Consider the following 24,400-nt stretch of genomic DNA (forward strand, 5'->3'; position numbering starts at 1 on the left):
CGTGGGACAGGGGAACCCAAGATTTTGCTGTAGCCGTCTTAACCCAGGGTATATACAGGGATCTTGAAGTTAATTTTAATACCTTTTTAAGACTTTTTCAAGACCTTCTCGATATTTTTTAATACCTCACCGCCACTTCAAGCTGTAACCATTTACATCAGTGACACTTTTAACTCAACAGTTTTAGTTTGTGATAAAGACTATAGAACACTATGATACAACAGAATTCAAAATAGGCTAGGATAATAAATCAAAGGCAAAGTTTATCAAAAAACTAAACTTTTCTTTTCTTTTTTATGTACCGGTTCATCTTTGGTTATTAAAATTAATAAATTCACACACTTTTACAGTGTTTTTTAGGACTCAAACTCTTGGACAGCTAATTCAGAAAAAATACCTTAAGAATGTAATATACTTTTTAAGGGTCTTAATTTTCCCAAATTTGATTTATCACCTTTTAATACTTTTCAAGACCCCGCGGATACCCTGTAACCAGATTAAGTATTTGAGATTTGGCTTTTACTGTGAGATTATCCTGGTGTAATGACACAGTGAGTCCACGAGGGGGCAGCACATTTCACTCCATCTGATCCACCCAGTGTCAGCTCCTCCTGAACACACACACACACACACACACACACACACACCGGACCAGACTGCAACAGGAAGAGGAACAGGTTCAGGGTTTATATGAGGTCAGTGATGATGTCACAGATGCTGCGTCGCACCTGACGTTTCCATCATGGACGACACGGCGTCTTTGTTTGCACTTTGACGTCTGAGCGCTGGAGCAGAGCAATACAAACACACTGATGCAGCCGTATGAGTGAACACACACACACACACACACACACACGGTTTGGGTTTGGGCCTCACCCTCGACACAGTTGGTGGAGAAGAAGGCGATGTTGCGGGTTTCCAGGGGGTTGTCATGGGTACAGTCAGGTGACCTGGTCTGTGGCTCTGATTCACCGGTCAGGGAGGAGTTGTCCACCTGGACGCAGCAGAAGGATGAAGGTGAATGAGCAGAAACTGGTTCTCTATCTGATCACTTAGTTTTACTTTAATCAGATTATTTTGGTCTTTTTTTTTTTTAACTTGAAGAATCAAGTACATACAATAATAAACAACATTATATACAAAACAATAATTCACTTTTTTCCCTACAGTTTAAAAATCCAAAACATAACAAATGTAGCTTGACCTAAAAGGTGAAGGAGGCTGAGTCCCTTCTAACATTAACAGTTTCCATCAGCTCATTTTGGTTATTTAGAAAGAACAAAACATGTGTATATTATATTACATACTGTACATTCGGCATTTTACGAGCACACTGGTGTTCATAACTCAGTTTTATGTTTATTAATAGTATTATTTTTAAATACGTTTTTGAATCTATTATAGGGGAATTGTCGATTTTTACAATCTGGACCGTATTTCTAGCATAAAATACGATAATTTACTCACCCAGATAACTTTGGTGTCATTACAAGTCGTTCTGATGAAATTCCCTGGACTCAGAGGGGAATAGCACTAGCCTATCAGAACTAAATATTGGTGAAATGAAGGAGTTTCTCTGCAGATAATGTGTTATTTAGAGGCTGCATTCTGCTGCCCTGTAGACTCCATTATACGGATATACGCGGCTCTCGGCTGGAGCTCATTTCATCATAGTGTTGTCACGATACCAACATTTTGGTACCGGTATCGGTACCAACATGTTTTTCGATACTTTTCGGTACTTTTCCACATAAAAAGAGAACACAAAAAATGTCATTATTGGCTTTATTTTAATAGAAAAATTTTGGACCATAAAACAGGAAATCAGTAAACAGTTACTGCTGCTGCAGGATTAACATTCCATCTATATTAATCTGAACTCTTCCTAAATTAAAAAATGTCTGTTTAAAAATGAACATCAACTTGTTTTCTTTGCACTATTTGAGGTCTGAAAACACTGCATCTTTTTTTGTTATTTTGACCAGTTGTAATTTTTGGGAGAAATTGTCATCAGTAGTTTATAGAATGAAACACAAATGTTCATGTTACTCAAACATACACCTATTGTTTCCCATATGTAGACCAAATTGATTCTGTTCCCCCCACCCCCATCAACGCAATATCGTTCCGTTAATTCATCTCTGCGTAGCGCTGCTTCGCCGTGCTCACTCACTCACAGAGAGAGAGAGAGAGAGAGACAGAGAGAGAGAGAGAGAGAGAGAGAGAGCATGCAGCCAGTGGTGATCCGCGGTAAAAACAAAACTTATTAACGAGGCTGTGGCGGCCGTCTCTCTCGCGCGCGGCGCACACACACACAGACACACACACAAACACAGGCACATGGACAGGTGGCGCTGTAACGGTAATGATAAAAAGCACCTTGCTTCGTTTGTGACTCGCTCTCTCGCTCCTCGCGGCTCAAATTACAATGCGGCGACTAGGGGTTGCACAGACTAGTCGACTAATCGACTAGTCGACTTTACTACTCCACAATGACGTTTTGAGCTTGACGTCGACTAGTTGCTGATCATGTAACAGTAGGCTACAAGAGTAGCGGCTTGAAACAACAGCTGAGTGCGCTGAATGAAAAAAATACGAGCGCCGTCAAGCTGGATGGAACGAGCGCGTACCAGACAGGAAGTCGGGCACAGAAAAGGCGAGAGAATCCGGTCGATTTTCAAAATAAAATAAATGATGATTAAGTTTGCTTGTCCGCCTAGATATTTGTCAGTTGCGTCTGCACCCGAGACACACATCCATACACAGCGCTAGAGACAGACCTGTAGCCTACAGACGGGTCGATGTTTGACCGGAGCGGAGAGAGCAGGAGAAGCTGCTGCTTGGCTGGTGTCAGTGTGTCGGGCTGTCGGCAATTAAAAAAAAAACAAAAAAAACAACTCCGCTCATATCGACAGCTTTACGTCGCGCACGACAACCAACAACAGCAACAACCAACCAGAAAAAAAATGTGAGTGAAACTGTGAGTGAGCAGGACTGTGACGGTGACGAGGCCTGTGTGTCGTTTTCCTCCCTAATTGTTTAACGGACAGTAGCTACAGTATTATCTTTTGCACTTGTATAGGAGTGCATGTTACAGAAAAACAAACTGATTTACAGCTTGTTGTTTATAGGCTAAAGCTGCTGTTCTGTGGACAAATTTCTGTGCATGAGCGTCTGTCAGTGAATAATCTACATATTGTTGCCAAGCATTTCCCTCCTCCTGTAATTTATGATGGGAAAAATATGAATGACGTCATCAGCGACTAGTCGACGTCGACTCGACTTTCATAACATTAGAGTCGACTTTTAAAAATCTGAAATCGTGCAACCCCTAGCGGCGACTTCACGCGGCGACGTCACCGCTGCTGGCGGCGCAGAATGAAAGTACCGGTCCCATCTAAGCGCAGTATGGTACCGTTTTAAATGCGTTAGTACCCCGGTACCAATCTAGTACCGGTATACCGTACAACCCTATTTCATCACAACCACTTGTAATGACACCAAAGTTATCTGGGGGAGGAAATGATCGGATTTTATGCTAGAAATAAGGTCCAGATTGTAATAAACGGCAATTCCCCTTTAAGTGTCACATGTTTTCAGTTCTATTTCAATTCTATCTATTGCAGTTGATTCCATAGATTGACTCCTTTAGTTGATAAACATCTTTGTTTTACATTTGTTGGTGCCTTTGGGTTGATTATGGAAACCTGTCACTCTGGAGACTGAAGTGGAGTTCCTGTGTGTCTGTGGGGTGTGTGTAACTACTGGAGTTGAACCTGTGACTGTGTCTCTGTGGGGCCTGTGTAATTACTGGAGTGGTACCTGTTCCTGTGTCTCTGTGGGGTCTGTGTAATTACTGGAGTTGAACCTGTGACTGTGTCTCACCTTGCAGCCGTGGGAGGAGATGATGCGCAGGTCGGCGGGGATCCTGTCTCCTCCCTTCACCTCCACCAGGTCTCCTGCCACCACCTGCTCAGCGTTGATCTGCATCTTCTCTCCCTCACGGATCACCAGGGCTTGCTGCAAACACAACCACAGAGAGACACAGAGAGAGAAGAACAGAGAAAGGAGGAGAGAGACTTGTTTTAGGGGCAGTAGATATTTAAATAAATCTCTTTTGATCAAAATAAAAAAAGAACTGAAGCTTCTTGCCAGAAATAACACAAATAACTGTAAAGACTATTTTGAGAAAGGTCAGAAGAGTAAAACTGAAGTAATTGGAGGATGAATAGAGGAATCAGACTGTGACAGCATGTTACTGTCGGTTCCACTTAACAAACTCCTACATATTTACATTGAGCCTTACAGAGCTGCTTCCTCTTGGTGATAATCAGAAAGCGTGTCTCGTACCTGAGGGACCATGTTCTTGAAGGACTCCATGATCTTTGAGCTCTTGGCTTCCTGGAAGTAGGAGAAGCAGCCGGTGATGATGACGACGGCCGACAGCACGATTCCCAAATACAACTACAGAGACAGAGAGAGAGGGAGAGAGGAGGAGAGATGAGACTTTTAATATTTAATACAGACATTATTAATGAAGCGTCTTCACATTTATCTAAAAATGGGAGGAAGTGAAGAGAAAACAGAGACAGAGATCATCAGTCCTGACAACTAGGGATGTGGAGATTCACAGATTCATATTGTTGGTCCGATACAAACGTTTGCGATGCGACTGCACCGGTAGATTCAGGGTGCATCGGATATAATTTATGGTTGAATTTGCGATGCATCTCTTCTAGCTTGTCTTCATCAATAAATTCCATGGTTAAATCGCGGAAGCCGAAATGTCCCGTGCACAACAAAACATCTGTGACTTGTCTCTTTTATGTTGTTTTGTGAATATAAATAAAGTTATTATTATTAAAACATAGCAAAAAACCAAAATGCAGACTTACCACCAAACAGGACTAGAAGCCCATCGGTGATGATTAAGCTGGATTTCATTTGTGTAAGTCTAGCGTTTATTTTTGAGCAAAAACCTCTAGACTATACCTTTCAAATATGATTTATTGGTTTGCCCCATAAAAATTAACCAAATATAGGCTACATCCCTCAAATTGATAGAGTAAAGCAGAATAGTGGTATTGAGGTAAGAAACCTGATGTGGGTTTAAGAAACTCTCGTATCACAACTGTATCGAACTGGATACATCATATCGAACCAAATCTCTTTGTAATTAGATAGATAGATAGATAGATAGATAGATAGATAGATAGATAGATAGAAAGATAGATAGATAGATAGATACTTTATTCACATTAGTCAGGCAGCTAAAAACCTGTTAAGAAGTAAAGTCATATCGATATCAAATCACTTTTGAACCGCATCGCATCGCATCGTTTTGTGAACAGGAGTGAATTGTATCGCATCGCATCGACAGGAGCTTCATTGTATCGTTAATGTATCGCATCGGTGGCAGCGTATCGAGATGTGCATCGAGATATACATCCCATTCCCTACTGACAACACAACATCAGTGGCTCAGCGTGGACTCAGTGACCTGGAGGTTGGACATCTGTCTGCTGTCCACATCTGTTAGTGGCTTTATGACTGTGTTTTAAAGGATCACCATTAACTGTGTGACATCACTGCTGCAGGTTTATATCCGGCGGTGTGTGTGTGTGTGTGTGTGTGTGTGTGATAGATACAGTCTGGGTCACTGGTGGTGACTCATCATTGTTGTTCCTCCCGCTGGTCCTAGTGTTTAGTGTCAGATCGGTTCAGCCTCCCTCTGCTCTCTGACCCGTCAACGCCCTCCTCTTTACCCCACATCACTGATGCCACGAGTCATACCCCCCCCCGGGGTGGGAGCCAAACTGATGCCAACAGGACGCCGCCGCCTGTCACCCTGACGACGGGTCTGTTGCCATGATTTGGACAAACGGTTGACTCATCTTTTACCGCTGACACAGCATCTTCCCTCAGGGGCAGTGACTCAGCAGATATCTGTGTTCAGATTCTCACAGCTACAACTTCCCTCAGCGCTCATGCTGTTAAAGGGATAGTTCAACATTTTGCCAAATTCGCCCATTGCCGTAATATCTATAGACATAGCAGTAGGTTCATTACCTTTAATTGTCGGTGCAAGCTGTTTTCAGATCAGCGGGGCAGAGACGTGAGCTCTTTCCCTCATCAAACTCATCAAATACACAATCCAACAACTCCACAACGCTCTGGTGGACAAGTTGTGCAGCCTGAACTACATTCCAGACACGGCTGCTGGGCGGAGGGATTTCAAAAGTAGTTCAGAGTATTTGCTTCATGTGTCGTAATGTTACAATTATACGTTATTATCTCATAGTGTGGTGAATGTGCAGGTCACAACTCCACTCACAACTGTGGAGTTGTTGGATTGTGTATTTGATGAGTTTGATGAGGGAAAGTTGGAAATACCATACAGCTCACGTCTCTGCCCCGCCGATCTAAAAACAGCATGCACCGACAATTAAAGGTAACGAACCTACTGCTATGACTATAGGGATTATGGTGAGAGGGGAATTTGCCAAATTGTTGAACTATCCCTTTAAATGCAGAGCTGACCGAACAATCTTTTTTATTCTTTGACTTTGTTATCTATTCTGCTCTCTGCATTATTTTATTGCACTTTATTGGCAAATTACCACCACGCCACGGTGGACTGTAGGAACTGAATCTGTGTCTTACACCTACAGCTAACTGACTTTTGTTTATCAGGCTGGATGATCAACTCAACATCGAACCATGTCAGGATTTATTCCATCATCATCATCCAGTCACTAGTGAAGCAGCTCTTACGTTATCTCCGGCGGGCTCGTCCTCCGTGGCGGCCTGGATGGCGTAGGCCAGGAAGCAGAGGATGGCGCCGATCCACAGCAGGATGGAGAAGCCGCCGAACAGCTGGCGACAGAACTTGACCCACTCGGGGGTGGTGGGGGGCGGGGTCAGGGCGTTGGGGCCGTCCCGGGCCAGATACTCCGCTGCCTTGGCGTTGGTCAAACCCTGAGAGACGGAGAGGAGAGACGGGTCAAAGGAGAAGAAGGTGAGCCGAGGAAACACTTCACACTCTGCTGAGTCGTTCAGGAACAATGTGAAGTGATGATAAGAAACTACACAACTCACCTGGACAATATCAGTGTTGTATTTCCTGCAGACTTCCTCAACAGACATTTTATGTTCCGTCTACAAAAAAGTGAAAAGAGAAACTTAAAAACACAATAATCGAATCACTTCAGATTTTTTATTCAAGTTAAATGACTCAGACAATGTCAAACACTAAATACTGGTGGTCACTGGTGTTGATGCGTTTTATCAAATCGATTTTTTTTGTATTTTTCAATCGTCCCTGACAGAAGCGGTAGATTTTTCCACTATTGATCTCTGACACAATGGAGACGGTTGGTGTTGGTGTGGTTTGATATCAGAGGGATATCCTGTGGGTTTGGCTTCCTGCCCCGTGTGGGAGCAAATGGATTTCCACAACAGGATTAAATTGCTGCTGACATATTAGCTGGAGAAACAGCAGCAGCAGCAGCAGCAGCAGCAGCAGCAGCAGCAGCAGCAGCAGCAGCAGCAGGACTGTGCACTGTGCACCAGCTGCTCTGGAACAGACCCACTCCGTCTCTGTATTCACTTCTCAAACAGGGAGATTAGATTACAGCCTGATGCTGGAGTCGGGCCAGGATCGACTCTCTATGAACTCGGCGCTGCTCAGCTGGGACTGTGGGGTGTGTGTTGATTCTGTCTGTGAAGATGACTGGTTGTGTTTTGAATTTAAACGAGATGACGATGCCACCGACAGACAGAGTCCAGACCCAGGGAACACCCCACAGTGTCTGAGCCTGGTGTGCTGCTGCTGCTGCTGCTGTCTGCACTGAGGTCAAACTGTTCGGCTGCAGGAAGCATCGGTGAAGGTCAGTGAAGGAAACCGAGTACGTACGATGGGAACTTCCTTCTTCAGGTCGTCCATGTCCTTGCCTCCCTTCTTCTTGGGCGACTCCTTCTCATCCTTGTCCTGCGTGGTGGCCACGCGGTAGCTGTCTGACCGTCCGTACTGCAAAACACAAACACAAGATCACTCAGTTTCATCCTGTTGTGGATTTACGTAAGTAATATACAACACTAACATGACTGCAACGCAAGAGGACGACTTCGACAACTGCTGCACAATAATTTACAGACAGACAGACAGATACAGTAGATAACCTTTATTAAGGTGTCACTCCACAACACACAATACAAACAGACCGATACGGCTTTTTCAGTCCCAATACCACTGTTGAATTCATAAACTGTACACCAAGTTTCCCCAATTAATTAATTAATTAGTTCACCACGCTATGAGATAATAACACAACGTTACCAGACAGAGTTGTTTTAGAAGGAAATTCATGCAAAACCTGCTGATGCGCGTTGACTTCAGGAGCAGTTTTTCATCAACAGTCTCTGCATTTCCCTCTAAAACAACTCTGTGTGGTAACGTTGTGTTATTATCTCATAGTGTGGTGAATGTGCAGGTCACAACTTGTCCACCAGAGCGTTGTGGAGTTGTTGGATTGTGTATTTGATGAGTTTGATGAGGGAAACCAAGAAATCCCATGAGCCTCCGTAGCGTAGCTCTGAGCAGCTCACGGCTCTGCTCCGCCGTTCTAAAAACAGCTTGCACCGACAACTCGGTAATGAACCTACTGCTATGACTATAGAGGTTATGGTGAGAGGAGATTTTGCCAAATTGTTTAAATATCCCTTTAATATCGGATCGGTGCATCTCTACACAAGAGAACTTCTACACTCTAATTTACATCAACACAAGTCGGTCTTTTTCCAGGAGTCCTGTGACCGACCGTCCTGCTCAGAGCTGCAGCAACAGTCTGTCACTCAGGACGATCACTGATCAGTAACATATTAAACTCCTCCTCTGGTGTTTCTTCATTATTTAGACTCAAAGTCAAAACCCTGAGCCTGACATGCAGAGTTAGATGTTATCCTCCCGGTGTGACGAACGGGGCGGGTGGGGGGGACTTGACACTTCCTGATTAGATCTGGCATCATTAGAGCTCTGGCCCGTCTCAACAGCTCCACTTGATCTGCAATTTACACCAGCGCTGTTTAGGCTGCTGCTGTTCACACCACACAGAAAACTAAACACAACACTGCTGCTGTCTGTCTGAGAGGAGCAGGAGCAACACACACCACAGAGAAGACTGAGAACGAAGGCCTAAGAGGCAGAGAGAGGCTCATTCAGGACACGGGACGGAAAAGAGAGTAACTGTGACGTGCATCTTGGGATATTCATAAACCCCCGTGTCCTACATTAGTCTGTATGGATCTGTGTGTGTGAGAGCCTTTTTTAATCTATGCATGATGGAGCAGCTTCCTCCGGTTCTGACTTCACTGTGGAGCTACAACCACCGAGAGGAAACACATAAAGGGATGAACACTTATCGTTGACATAAAACAGTCAACAAGTTAAAAAACTGTGATTGCCTGCAGCTTCGAACCAAAACATGTACGATCACTGAACTATAGCAGCAGGTGTTACTAAATATTAGGGATGTGAATCTTTGGGTGGCTCACGATTCGATTCGATTCCGATTTTGAGGGTCACGATTCGATTCAAAATCGATTTTCGATTCAACCGATTCTTGATTTTATTTTTGCGATTTTTAGTTTGCTTTATTAACACCAGACCATGTGAAAAAGTTGAATGATGATGATATCTACAGACTATTATATCAGAAGCCATATTTCCCCCCAAAAAATGCACATCACATGTTTCATATTTACTCAGCAGCAATATATTTGAACCATTTTAAAGTAAACTGCTACATGAAGCTGATTTTATAGGCTACTCTCTTTTCAAAAGCCTGGACTGAAGGATGTGAATATTTGGGTGTCTATTCGATTCAAAATCAGTTCTCATGCACATGCACATAGACATGTACAGTATCACCTGTAACAAAGGCGCTGCTAAAAAAAAAAAAAAAAAAAAAAAAAAGACGGCACTCCGCTCTTACGCCAGCTCACTTGCAGCCTGTCTGCAGCGCCACAGAGGAGCTGTCAGAGGAGCTGCTGCTGCTGGTCCTCTCTCTTCAGCCTGCTGTTTGGCTGCACTTTGTATGAGTTTTAAAAAAGTGAAGATCTAACGTCACCTGAGCACCGATCAGCTGATCCAGAGCGCAGTGGATGTGGCTGCTCAGCTGGAGCGCGTGTGTGTTTAATGGCAAAAAAAAAAAAAAAACAGCGATCGTCCTCTCGCCTCAATAGAGCGTCGGGTTGCTGATGTACACAAGCCTAGTCACAGACATTCAATAGAGCATTTAAATCAGATCAGTTAACGTTTGTAGGCGGTTAACGAGCGTCTTTTAGCGCCATGGCGTGCTGCAGCGCTGTGTACGGCACAGTGAGGGCGCGTATTGAGACGGAGGAAAATTAATAAAAAATCGATTTTTGAAGATTATGAATCGATTCAGAATCTTAGAGAATAAGAATCTCGATTCTTACATGAATCGATTTTTTCCCCCACCCCTACTAAATATGAGTCAGTTTATTGTTGCAAAGCTTCAGGTGTCTGGAGTGAAGGTTAAATATAATTGTGGGGAACAGGTGTGTGTGTGTGAGTAGGTACGGGGGCGACACAGAGAGTCTGAGTATAATGAGGGTGAACATCGGCCTAAAAATAATACTATGCTGCTAAGCCTTCAAATAATCATATTGGTGTGACTGTGTGTGTGTGTGTGTGGTCCTTTCTTGCTTCATGCTCCTGGGGGATTAGTCCTGTCAGACTGTTACCCAGCATGCTCGGCTCCAGGATGAACATCCTGAGGGCTGCAGCAGAGAGGCTGAATGTCAGCAGCTGCTCCACACAAACAGAAACAGAACCAGGACCAGGAGTGTGTTGTGGGAGTGAAAGGCAGGAAGTGAAACTCCTGCTCAAAGTACAACTTGTTTTTATTTCTCTGAGCTTTCCTCATGTAAAACGTTCCTGTGTGATTTCCCATTTTTATTCTTCTCCCCCCAGAGGAGGAGTTTATCAGACTGAATGTTCTTCACTTCTGTTGGCCCAAAGCAAACCCAACAACACGCAGCAGAGAAGGTTATTTTCAGGCTTTACAGGTGGTCATTTTCAGGATTTTTGGGGCCGATCACAGATGAGTGAGTTTGAATAAACCGATAACCGATCACGATCCGATCACATGACAATGCAAGTACATTTTTTATCTACTTGTGCATGTGCAGGCTGTAATTTTGTCCCCCTTTTTTTAACACGGGTGAAACGTGGAACAGGCGACTCAAAGAATCTGTAATCTGTCATTTCAGGTGTCAGGCCAATATGTGTGAGCATCATGAATGAAAATGAAATGTGAATATTTGCCTTGCAAGTCGATTTACGGTGTGCGCTCCTCAAATGTTAAGTTACAGGCCACTGTGCTCCTAGTAACAAAAGTTAGTCAGCAATATGTCGATTTAAATAACTTGTTTGTCTGCAGTCTATGCAACGGGAGCATCAGCAAAACGTTTCAACACGACAACGACGTCATTGATGATCAGATCGGTGCATTAAGACATTACGCCCCATCTCACAAGCGGCATGAAATCCCATATAGCCGATCAAGTCTCGTTATTTTACTACAATATTAAGACTTGTCGAATCAGAACTGGGTGGATATGAAAATACATCACATCCAAATAAACAATCTGATGTCACAATAGTTTCCCTCAGGGTCACTGACTATGAACAGCTACAGAAAGATGCTAATAAATATACTGTATAAGGGAAGCTGTAACTACATCAACATGCTGTGAAGGTTTTACTCTGGTCAGTAAACAGGAACACAGGAAGTCGTGTATCGATCTGAACAGTGAAACCACAGAGGGACGTTTGTGGAATCACACACACATTAAGACAAAGTTATTAAATGATAATTAGGTTTAGGAAGCAAGTGAGTAGTGAAGGTAATGAAATGAATCCAGTGCAGAGTAGGGTTGCACGGTATACCGGTACTAGATTGGTACCGGGGTACTAACGCATTTAAAACGGTACCATACTGCGCTTAGATGGGACCGGTACTTTCATTCTGCGCCGCCAGCAGCGGTGACGTCGCCGCGTGAAGTCGCCGCATTGTAATTTGAGCCGCGAGGAGCGAGAGAGCGAGTCACAAACGAAGCAAGGTGCTTTTTATTATTACCGTTACAGCGCCACCTGTCCATGTGCCTGTGTTTGTGTCATAGACTGTAAAAAGAGTGTGCGCCGCGCGCGAGAGAGAGACGGGCCGCCACAGCCTCGTTAACAAGTTTTGTTTTTACCGCGGATCACCACTGGCTGCATGCTCTCTGTCTCTCTCTGTCTGTCTCTCTCTGTCTCTCTCTCTCTGTCTCTCTCTCTCTGTCTCTCTCTGTCTCTCTCTCTGTCTCTCTGTCTGTCTGTCTGTCTGTCTCTCTCTCTCTCTCTCTCTCTCTCTCTCTCTCTCTGTGAGTGAGTGAGCACGGCGAAGCAGCGCTACGCAGAGATGAATTAACGGAACGATATTGCGTTGATGGGGGTGGGATATATGGGAAACAATAGGTGTGTGTTTGAGTAACATGAACATTTGTGTTTCATTCTATAAACTACTGATAACAATTTCTCCCAAAAATTACAACTGGTCAAAATAACAAAAAAAGATGCAGTGCTTTCAGACCTCAAATATTGCAAAGAAAACAAGTTGATGTTCATTTTTAAACAGACATTTTTTAATTTAGGAAGAGTTCAGATTAATATAGATGGAATGTTAATCCTGCAGCAGCAGTAACTGTTTACTGATTTCCTGTTTTATGGTCCAAAATTTTTCTATTAAAATAAAGCCAATAATGACATTTTTTGTGTTCTCTTTTTATGTGGAAAAGTACCGAAAAGTATCGAAAAACATGTTGGTACCGATACCGGTACCAAAATGTTGGTATCGTGACAACACTAGTGCAGAGGGAAATCTCCTCCTCAAACAGCCTGTTTAACCTGAGGAGGACTCGGATCGTTTTACTTTTACTCTGAGTCTAAACGCAGACGGATCAGTTTCATGCGTCAACACTGTTCACCACCGTGCAGCTCTGTGGAAACACACGTAAAGATTCAGATTCAGTTCAACTCCAACACGCCTGATGAGACAAGAGGACTTATTTTGGCAAAGCTCTTATGTGGATTAGTTCAGACACTGATTTGATGGCTGTTTTATGATGGTTAGCGTCTGTTTGGGTTTTTTTCTTAGTGGATGAAAAGCTGAGTGACCACACAGACAGGTTTATACAGGTTTATATAGGATGTCAAACAGCTCTGTGTGCACTCATTTAATACAAACTGTTAATTACAGATGCCTCAAAACATAAGACTTTCACTAAGATCAAACATTGGGCCTCTGGTTCTTCTTAATAAACAATTTTAACTGGGTGAACCACAGCTTCTCTCTGTCTGTATTGGGTCAATATAAACTTCTACAGGCCTTAACTCAGTGTTTTTCAACCTTTGGGTCGGGGCCCCACATGGGGTCGCCTGAAACGTCTAGTATTGATAAAAAAATTTACTGATAAAAATAGAAGATGCAGAACATTTCGAGCCACTGGGAGCTGCTGCTACAACAAGGCTAAAAACAGAGATGACATTAATGTTTTCTGAACAACTTTTTCATGTGGCGGCTTCAGGACACTTGGGTCAGTACAGACGAGCAGTATGGAGGTATCCGGATGTTTCATAGTGTGTGTTTTGGACCATTCAAAAGTGAACTCTATCCACCGCCATTATATGAAAATCTGTTGCCAGCCGGACCCCCACTGGAACTCCTAAAGCGTTTTGATGACTCGGAAAATTGGTGAATTATCGATTTTGGGTGAAGTATCCCTTTAAAAAACTGTGTTCTATACTTTCACTTTCTCAAATATAAATCGAGTTCAAATAAAATGCATCATATAAAAATATCTCGGCTGGCGCATCTTGATTGACGTGCAATATAACAACGACTTGTCAAATTGTATTGGCATGACGACTAGTTTCTGTTGAAGTGTGTGACTATGACAACAGGAAGTGGTGACACTGTGGTGATACGACCGCCAGCATCGTGTCTGTTCATTACAGCTGTGACCTGACACCGTCTAAACGTCTGCTGGCATCAGACAACAAGTCAGTTTACTTACTGCTGGTGTGTGTGTGTGTGTGTGTGTGTGTGTGTGTGTGTGTGTGTGTGTGTGTGTGTGTGTGTGTGTGTGTGTGTGTGTGTGTGTGTGTGTGTGTGTGCTGCACATTAATGATGTGCGGATCACAGTTACACCCACAGGCCCAGTGGTTAGTCTGAGGACTGGGGAAGCTGTGGATGAGTTGTAGTTGAATAATATATGAGGAAGATATTTCATTTTCATTTTTCAAATAAGAGTCTCTAGTGATTTGTAATGAAGCGATCAAACATTATTCTACGTTTTTAAACAGTTTGTGATCAGGAAGTAGCGCTGACATCTAGGATTTCAGTTGAGCGTTCAGGTTGCCGTGGAAATACCTGTTAACTCTTATTCCATCTGTGCAGCTGTGCACATGTGTATTTTCTGCCTGACTGCAGTCCGCAGCATTTCAGCACGCTTTTGTGTGTAGTTGTGTAGCTGGATGCACTGTATGTTTATGTGTGTGTGTGTGTGTGTGTGTGTGTGTGTGTGTGTGTGTGTGTGTGTGTGTGTGTGTGTGTGTGTGTGTGTGCCCTCTGTTAGGAGGTGCAGTGGTTGTGTCCAGCGGGCCGTCAGATTACTGCTGTTTACTACACTGACAGATTAACCCAGTGAACAATAATAATCCCCTCCATCTCTCTCTCTCTCTCTCTCCCTCCATCTCTTCAACAGTCTTTCATTCATCCTAACTCATTCATTTAATTACAGTCAGGATTTCTCTGGTGTAAACGCACTGAATATGTTTGAATTGATTCAACGTAAGACTGGAGCGATGACCAACACCATGACATCACCTGACACCTGAACCCTGACGTCACCACTCATCACCGCCACAACGACAGCCAATCAAAACCAGGTTAAGACGAAGCTAAAAGCAACAAAAAACATTTCACTGTTGACAATCTGATTAAAAATCCATCTCAGCTGTCGTCTGTCAGAGCAGAACCATCACACCGTCCATTCAGGACGATGAGGAGACAAGACCGTCCAGTCAAACCCGTCAACAGACTGTCATGTAGGAAGTAGAGGTGGGTGATTTATCTATGTATATTCTATATCTATATTTTCTGTTAACAATAATCTGACAATATCCTTTAAAATGTTTTGCGTTTCAGAGCAACAGCTCCTGGTTATTTTCTATAAACTTCAGCGTTCAAGAGACTCAATTAAAGGGACAACGAGGAGTTTTGGAAAAGCGAAGTGTTTCCACACTACATTTATGAGCCTCCGCACCGTGAAATTCTTTGACCGGTGCAAGACAGACTCATGTTTTCTTTCATCAAGAATTAAAGTCAGAGGTTGGAAGACGATCACATACCGTCGTAGTTCCGACCGTAAACGGCGATTCGGCGGCGTTATTCTCATGACTCGCCACGAAACCGAAAGTAAGGAAACGCTGGTCGGCTCGCCCAGCATTTCCACCACCACTAATAATAACAAAATAACCATAGAGACAAAACCATAGATTTATCGAAAATGGGCCCATTAACACGTGTGGGTAGCGTAGATTCATCCACATTAATATGAGACTTTTTTATTGTCGCGGAATTTTTCGTTCTGCCGCTGGAGAAACTCCTCGTTGTCCCTTTAAACGCCAGTGTGGAGACGTTAGATGAGTAAATATTCAGGTTCTCCGCTCTGAGCCTCAAGCCGAGACTGCAGCTTGTTATCACCACATGACTGGATCCTGTGTGGACAAATTCAGTGAATGAGTTCTTCCATGCACCTCTCCTTCACCGTCTATACGCTTATCTGTTCATTTTCTTTTTGAGATAGTACTGTATAAATACTCCATTATGTAAAATTGCACATCGTCAAAACAGCAATAGCCCAACACAACAGGTTACAGGATTACGTTACTATACTATAACAGAGCTGTGTCCCTCTGGTTTTAATGAACAAAGGGAATGGCGTGCTCGACTCTAGTGTAAAGATAAAACTGGGTGCCGGCTCAAAAATCGAAACACTGAAAAAACTGGAATGGCAGCACTCACAAAATAAACTTGAAATATTTATTCAGCGTGAGGACGCACGCTTTCCTCACGCTGAAGAAAGCCAAGGGCTGAAACGCGTCCGTCAGGCACTGCTGTGCGTTAAATAAATATTTCAAGTTTATTTTGTGAGTGCTGCCATTCCAGTTTTTTCCTCTGGTTTTAATAACACTGACTAACAGTTCTTCAGTACTTTGTGTTAACATTTCTTCTTGTTACAGTTGTACCGACATCTTTTTCTGCTTCTGGCTACAAACTTCATTATTTCGACCTCTTTTGTTTTTTGTTCCTAAAATGCGCCGAGTCTCTGGGCTCCACTGAATCACTTCCACTCCACAGGGGACAACGTGTCACACCAGCCACGTAGAAATATTTGACAAATCGATGAAAGAAATATGAGCAGGGAAATGATCTAATTATCAAGGGCAACACACTCCCTCACCAATTTAGACTTTCCTGACATGAAATGACTGGGAGGGACGTTTCTGCCCCCGAGCGGGGCAAGAGCACAGCTGGCTGCAGCGACCTGAGACCGGCTGACACATCACATCCTGACATGTTGTTATCATGGGGCTGGTTTAATGAATCTAAGAGTTGTGTCCAGTCCATGCATACAGTATCTTTCTGTCTCATCCAGATGTTCCTGGCTGAGCTGCAGGACAGATTGAGGAGGCTGAACATGTGTATGTTGGATGCTGGATCTAGTCTGGCCTGCAGGGCCGGGGACCACCGGCCTTGGGCTGGATAAACCACTTTTTAATCTGATGAAATCACCGACCGATCAAATCTCAGAGATCAAACAGGGATATTTTATCAGAGCCTCCCAGTTGATACGAGGTGGGTTTGAATACATGAAGCCTGCATTAATTAAACGCTATAGATCAGGAGATAGATACATACATGTATCTTAGATGAAGAGGCATTCATTATTAACACAGGGTATATACGGTACAGGAATCTTGAAGTTAATTCTAATACCTTTTTAAGACTTTTTCAAGACCTTCTCAATATTTTTCAATACCTCACCGCCACTTCAAGCTGTAACCATTTACATCAGTGACACTTTTAACTCAACAGTTTTAGTTTGTGATAAAGACTTTAGACCACTATGATACAACAGAATTCAAAATAGGCTGGGATAAGGCAAAGTTTATCAAAAAAAAAAAAAAAAAAACATTGCTCCACTCTCAAAAAACAAAAACAACAATCTTCTTTTCTTTTCTTATGTACCGGTTCATCTTTGTTTTTTAAAAATGAATAAATTCACACACTTTTACAATGTTTTTTAGGACTCAAACTCTTGGACAGCTAGCCTAATTCTGAAAAAATACCTTCAATATTTAAGACTTTATAAAGTCGTGAAAAGACTTTTTAATACTTTTAAGGGTCTTAATTTTCCCCAAATTGATTTATCACCTTTTAATACTTTTCAAGACCCTGCGGACACCCTGTAACACCAGTGGCTCTGAGGGAGATTTCATTATTAATGTGTGTGTTAACGGCTTTTAATTTAGTTTATGTTGTTGGTCTTGGTACATAACAGTGTCAATGTGGAGGGTTGTGTTGTGATTGTTTTTGTCTACCTGGTTGTGTATGTGTATTTAAAGTGCTGAAAATTTGCAGCTCTGCCATTAATGTTTCTTTTTGTACTTGATTTTGATCTTGAAGTGAACTCCTAATTTTATATTTCCACTCTCTCTCTATACATTCATAACCAGTTGTATCGTATAGCCAGCTGCCTCCATACTGTAAGACCTCAGTGAAATATCCACCAGCTGACCCTGGACCAGTTGGTATTTATCATGTGGTATTTAGCCTATTTCATTTTTAATCTGATTATGTTCCAGTGACTAAAATGTCACATTTCTGAATGAAGCGTCTCAGTGAGTGAGTGTGTTTTCCTCCAGAGGAGTTCAGTATCTGTGGCGAAGCTACACACACACACACAAAGAAATGGATTATCATACAGATCAGTGGGCCGACCGACCTAGAAAATACTGATAGACTGGCTGTTGAACACACACACACACACACACACACACACACACACACACACACACACACACACACACACACACACACACACACACACACACACACACACACACACACACACACACACACACACACACACACACACACACACACACAGAGTGAGAGGGTTCCTCCATCATCCATCCCTCCCTTCTCCCTCCCACTTTGTTTACATTCTCCTCCCTCCAGGCTGTCCATCTGTTCCTCAGCTCTACTCATCTGCACCGGGGCTTTCATCACGAGGAGACGCTCTGTGCCTCGTTCACTCATGATGCTCACACACACACACACACACAGATCAGTTTGTTTGGGATCTGACTCTGAAATATGAGATATAGGCCTATGTTCTGTGGTTTATTAGAAACATGTGAAATATAACGTATTTGTGCAGTGGGAGGTGTTTTTTGAGGCCGATAGAAAATGGCAGTGGTTGACAGAATGAGATTGACAGCGACTGCTTCCAATGGGATGATAGATGGTGGGGGATGCAAGGTTTCCTAGCAACATCCAATCCACTAGGTCCATCTAAATAATTGAAGTGAACTGTGGAGGGACGGATGGAGGAAGGGAGGGAGGGAGAGTATTGGAATTTTCTAATGACGTCGCTTAATGTGAAGGTGTGTTATGTAATGCTGTCGTTTTTCTCTACGCTAGTGTTGGAAAAAAAAAAAAAAAAAACTCCAGCAGTAATAATCATCAGACAGGATGTGATGTCATCGTGACATCATGGTGCAGCTCCAAGCCAACCAGAACGAGTGGCGTGATCGTAGTGACGGATATCGACTGGAACGATTACGCAACAGAATCTATGAGCAACAGAACATGTGTGGTGTCGCTACAATAACACACGTAACATCAATGAACCGTGCAGCTCATTCAGTCCCGTCGCTACACTACTACACAACTACACATCTACTGTACAGACACACACAGCCTGTTGTTTTAAAGCTGATTTACAACTCTACAAAGCTACAAACACATCAACACCACAGCATCCAGAGCACCAGGGATTCAACCTAACATGATGTGTGTTGTGTTGTTCAGTTATAGACTTTGTTTATCTTCATGACTTGGTGCTCTTGTTCCCTCTTTTGCAAGTTTGTTTTGTCTATTTTTAAATACTACGGCCTAGGGACCTAGGGATGTCCCGATCCAATCACATGATCGGAAATCGAGGCCGATAAGGGGAAAGGAATGATAAGCTATTTTATTTTTGACCAAATGTTCTTGTTGTTGATTTATGGATAATGGAATTATTTTATACCGTGGAGCTACTGTAGCTACTATTATCATACAGTGAGAGTTTGATATCATGACATGCCTTATAATACTGAAACAAAAAATGTCATGGGCTTGTTACTGAGGTATTGCAATATTGCACGATTGTGATATTGTTACACCCCCAGTAGAGCACAAAGAACAGACAAATAGTGGGATGATACAGTTAATCTACAGCTTATTTTGGTTACTGCATTGCCAAAGTATTAGCCTAGAAATCTAGCTGCACCCTAGCGGCAGCAAATCTCTTTGCTCCGTAGGTGGGTCTAGAAATGAGCCATAGGAACTTTTTGAGTCTCGAACACCGTTTGTGTTGACCAATCACAGCGCTCTATCTGTTTAGAGAGTCGTTGGGCGGCTTAACGCGATGACGAGATACATTTTAATTGGCTTGTCGGGCTAACGTCATCCTGCTCTTTGCTCTGATTGGTCGTAGCGCTACCCTATTGGTGCAGAGGCAGTTTGAAAGACAGCCTTCATCCCGCCCCCTGGATTGAGCCCAGGTCTACCGGTCGTTGCCAGACTAGACATGTTAATGATATAGTCTGGATGGTCAGGCTACCAAAGTATTGGATCGGGACTCAATATTGGCAGATACTCCAAATCAATAACAGTGATCTGGACATCCCTCCCTACTATGGCCGTCATCTCATTTTCATCCTATTTCAACCATTTTAATATTGTTATCTTTTCGTCCGCTCATATCTGCCCAGGGATAACAGGTGGAAATGCTGCTGTAACCTGGATCAAGACATCTTTTCCTGTCCTACAGGATTAATGCTTATTTGTGCATTGTCCCTGTTTTAAATAAATAATTCCTATCCTATCCTATATCACGGCCGGCAGAAGCTTCCAGAGCTTCACAGTTTCTTAACTCGTTAAACATCTGGTCAGATCATGAGACAGGAGGACACAGATACAGGTCTGAACGTCACATTGCCACAAATCAGTGTCTTTTAATCCGCAGCCTTTCATGTGATCTACTGTTTCTTCTTGTCATGGTTAAACCACGTCAAAGATAATCGGCCTCAAGATTCGACCTACGATCCAACATCTGTATCTGCAGTGAGCCTGTCCTCCATCACATAACAACACGTTACTAAAACCAGATGAATTATGGTAATAAATGTGTTTTTTTCTCTTCTTACTGCAGCTTGAATCCTGAAGTGATAAAACTAATCCATACTACAGTAATTATCATGAGGTTAATGAAGGTTAATTAACTGTCAGTGTATGATAACCTGAGACTGTGGATGGTCACATGGTTTCCTCTACTGTATTGTTATTTTTAAAGTTATTCATGATGATGATGATTATTCTTATTATTTACAGTATGAAGTGTTTGATATTGAGATGCCTTCAGACTCTCACACGTTGCTGTTGTGTGATTATGTTGAACAGGTTTGAGTCAGTTACAGATAATTACAGAGCCACTACAGTGAAGAGATCTCATGGTGTGGAGAGCTGCTGCACACACACACACACACACACACACACACACACACACACACACACACACACACACACACACACACACACACACACACACACACACACACACACACACACACACACACACACACACACACTCACACACACACACGCCACGCAACATCCACCCTCCACAGCAATTGGCTCTCCTCTTGAAGTTTCCACACCCAGTGCATTGTGGGATATCCGCAGATGAAGTCATCCTTGTTGTATCGTTTCTTTTCCTCCTTTCTCCTTTGTCTCAATTGTTCATCATCATCATCATCATCATCTCTCCATCTTCTCGTCCCTCTCTCTCCCTCCTCCTCTTTTTTCCACCGCCACGGCACACGAGCAGCATCCCAGCATCCTCTCCTGCTCTCCTCCATCTTTCCCAGTGTTCACCCTTCTCAAGGTGACTCACCACAAAGGCATCTCTCTCTTTCTCTCTCTCTCTGTCTCTCTCTCCACCTCCATCACTGTAAATCAGCCTACAGGCTCTGACCTCTGCTTCATCTCTACCCCCTCCCCCCCCCCCCCCCCCCCCCCCCCCCCCAACAACAACAACCCAATCAGCAGCAACGTCCTCTAATCAATTGATCGGCTCTGATCAAATGGGCCCAACTCACTCACTGCCACTTCCTATTTCACCCGAATCTTCTCCTACTCCACCCATCGGGACGGCAAATCACATCCTGTAACATGATGGGAGTTTCCAACCCCCCCTCTCACACACACACACACACACACACACACACACACACACACACCCTCCTCCACTGTTTGACGCAGTAGTCGTCAGAGTTCTGTGCGGTTTTTCCCCTCCGGCGGTTTAGTGGACGGTCGGTGGCGTCACAAACCGTGACAGAGTGGCACCGTTTCCACAACTCGGCCTGAATGCGGTCTAATCCCAATCCCCCCACCCAACACACACACACACACACACACACACACACCCCCACCCCAAACCCGGATGTGGAGCAGAGGAGAATCCGCTGCCCATCATACATCACTGGCAGGGATGGAGCTACAGAAATGGAGCTGGGTGGCTGCAAAAAACACTTTATAACGTAACAATATCATATAAATATATAATAAATGAATGCTGCAGCTCATTATTACGCTCCATTGAGAAAACCAGAGCAGTTTCCCCTCACTACTACAGACTGTGGACACTGGATTATGACGTATATTATACAACAGGAGAGTGGCAGTGGTGGTTTTTTCAGTGGTTGTGACATCATGGAGTCTAAATTTAGTGTCTTGAACAGGACGTCCTTCATGACCCGACGGATCTCTGAGGTTCTGGGTGGAGGTGGAAGTGGAGGTGGAGGTGGAGGGGGCGAGGGCGAGAGCGAGACGCTGCAGGTGTTGGATGTGTCTGAGTATCTTCTTCCTCTGGGACCAATCCATCAATATTTTTTAAGGGTGGATGCTGAGAGAGGAGGAGGAGGAGGAGGAGGAGGAAGAGGATCATTGCTGAGGATGAGGAACCATTTTGACGCACTTGTCTGAGCCCAGACCTCAGCTGCCTCCACCTCCATCCTCCTCAGCACCGGGCAGTGACAGTTATGTAATGTCTGAATGAAAAATGCAACAAATTGTCACTGGGGGAAAAAAAGACAAAACATGAGAGACAAAAAAAAAATCCAAGCTCTTCCCTCCATCATGGTCCTGATTCCCAGCTCCTGTCTTCTGTGGATCTTTTCCACTTTGCACGCTCATAGGACACATGAAATTACAACATGCACGACTGGAATAATTAAGAAAACACATATCACGTATGTGCTGATGAGCAGCTGCTGCAGTCAGAGAGGTGTCAGGATATTCCGCAGTCCGGGCGGCGTTGCATTTTCCTTTTTTCCCCTTTTCTTTAACCCAGCAGCAGCAGCAGGTTTTATATTCTGGTGCGTAACTGTAACTGCGCCTCCTTCTTTCACCTGCACATTATCCACAAACCGTTTCAGCTCTGCCTGCATTCAGTCATTATTATGCAGCTCTGACTAAACTAAACCCCTCTGTGTGTGTGTGTGTGTGTGTGTGTGTGTGTGTGTGTGTGTGTGTGTGTGTGTGTGTGTTTAGGGAGCTGTGAATTTCCTCAATCCTCTGCAGCGGCTTCAGCAGCAGCTGGCGCCAGATGTTTCCACGGTGTAATCTCGTTTTGGGTTTTTTTTTTCTCTTTTGGATGCAGCAGCAGCAGCAGCAGTGCATCTCTCAGCCACTTACACACAAACACACACACGGGCACAAACACACACATGCACACACACATTAAGGCCTGTTAATTATATTTGTGTTCAGATTAAATGGCTGCTTCCCATTGAGATTAGATTTGACGTTACAATATGGAAACAGAGTATGTGTGTGTGTGTGTGCTGTGATTATAAATGATGGAAACCCACTCCACTGATGCTCATCCACAGGATTTTCGCCTTGTTCACTATGATTGACAGCACAGCATCATCATATATTAATATTAATCAATTTTAGGTTTAAATTGACTGGTGCTAACCGTTACGTTACTTGTAACGCGTGAATAGTTACCACCCTGCACCTGCTGGAAGTCTCACTCTGGATAAAAGGCGGGTCGACGCATTTTACACACAAAAAAAAAAGATAATAGACGAAGCCCGGTGGGTTTAAATTGGAAATAAACCCGTTAATCTCTGATTTTCGGTGACAGTTAATGACAGAGACCTGATGTGATGTGATTCTGACAGGAATCTCCTCCTGTCTGGTCTGGGTTTAGGTTTAAACACACACACATAGAAACACACATAGCAACAGGGTGTTTTTTGTCTGTTTTTTTAAAAATAGTTTTGTCCGTTAACGGTTTCAACGGTCAGTTAACGGTCAGAGTTTAAACATACACATATAACGGCTACATACACTGCTGCGTTCAATGTCATTCGAACATCATGCCTCCGTGTGCCATTAACCCTTTCCTCAACGGCAGCCGTTAACGTAAAGCTACAGCATGCACACTGACTTTAACAGACATATATTTTTTTAAACAAACACACAAAATGAATTACCGTAAAATAAATATAATAAGCAATAGTAAATCGAAAGAAATCCAGCGTCTTACCCCCATTTCGGCGCAGTCAGTCGGGTCTCCTCTGTTAGATGAATCGCTGCTCGGCTTGATTCAACCAGAATATCTGGCTTTAAGGCAGAGAGAGAGGAGGGAGGAGGAGGAGGAGGGAGGAGGGAGGAGGGGGAGACCACGGTGGGTGGGTCGGTGGGTTGGTGGTGGTTGGGCGGCAGAATAACGTTACAGACTCTGGTAACGAAAATAAAAATAAAAAATTCACCAATCAAAAACACCAGTAATTATATCCCTTTTCTAGAGGTGAACGGGCAGAAGGTGAGTTGTCAAGGCAACGATTCATCGAGCACCTCGTTCACACAGGAAGTCACTGGGTGGTTTGTTTTGTTTTTTAATTATTATTATTTTAACGGCTAAAAAT

At 43.4% G+C, this 24,400-nt stretch overlaps 1 protein-coding gene across 1 annotated transcript in view; it reads right to left on the minus strand.

Moving 5' to 3' along the window:
• atp1a3a (ATPase Na+/K+ transporting subunit alpha 3a) overlaps positions 1 to 24,088 on the minus strand; it is a 39,563-nt gene extending 15,475 nt beyond the window's left edge. Inside the window, exons 1-7 of the mRNA XM_083982137.1 lie at positions 24,019 to 24,088; positions 7,916 to 8,029; positions 7,099 to 7,158; positions 6,775 to 6,978; positions 4,351 to 4,464; positions 3,886 to 4,020; positions 877 to 994 (exon numbers count right to left, since the gene is read on the minus strand). Coding sequence (XP_083838263.1) covers positions 877 to 994; positions 3,886 to 4,020; positions 4,351 to 4,464; positions 6,775 to 6,978; positions 7,099 to 7,158; positions 7,916 to 8,029; positions 24,019 to 24,024 — 751 coding nt within the window. The 5' untranslated portion in view covers positions 24,025 to 24,088. The remainder of the gene's footprint in view (positions 1 to 876; positions 995 to 3,885; positions 4,021 to 4,350; positions 4,465 to 6,774; positions 6,979 to 7,098; positions 7,159 to 7,915; positions 8,030 to 24,018) is intronic.
• Between the last annotated feature and the right edge of the window lie 312 nt (positions 24,089 to 24,400).

The sequence above is a fragment of the Trachurus trachurus genome (genome assembly GCF_905171665.1).
Source record: "Trachurus trachurus genome assembly, chromosome: 11".
NCBI lineage: Eukaryota > Metazoa > Chordata > Actinopteri > Carangiformes > Carangidae > Trachurus > Trachurus trachurus.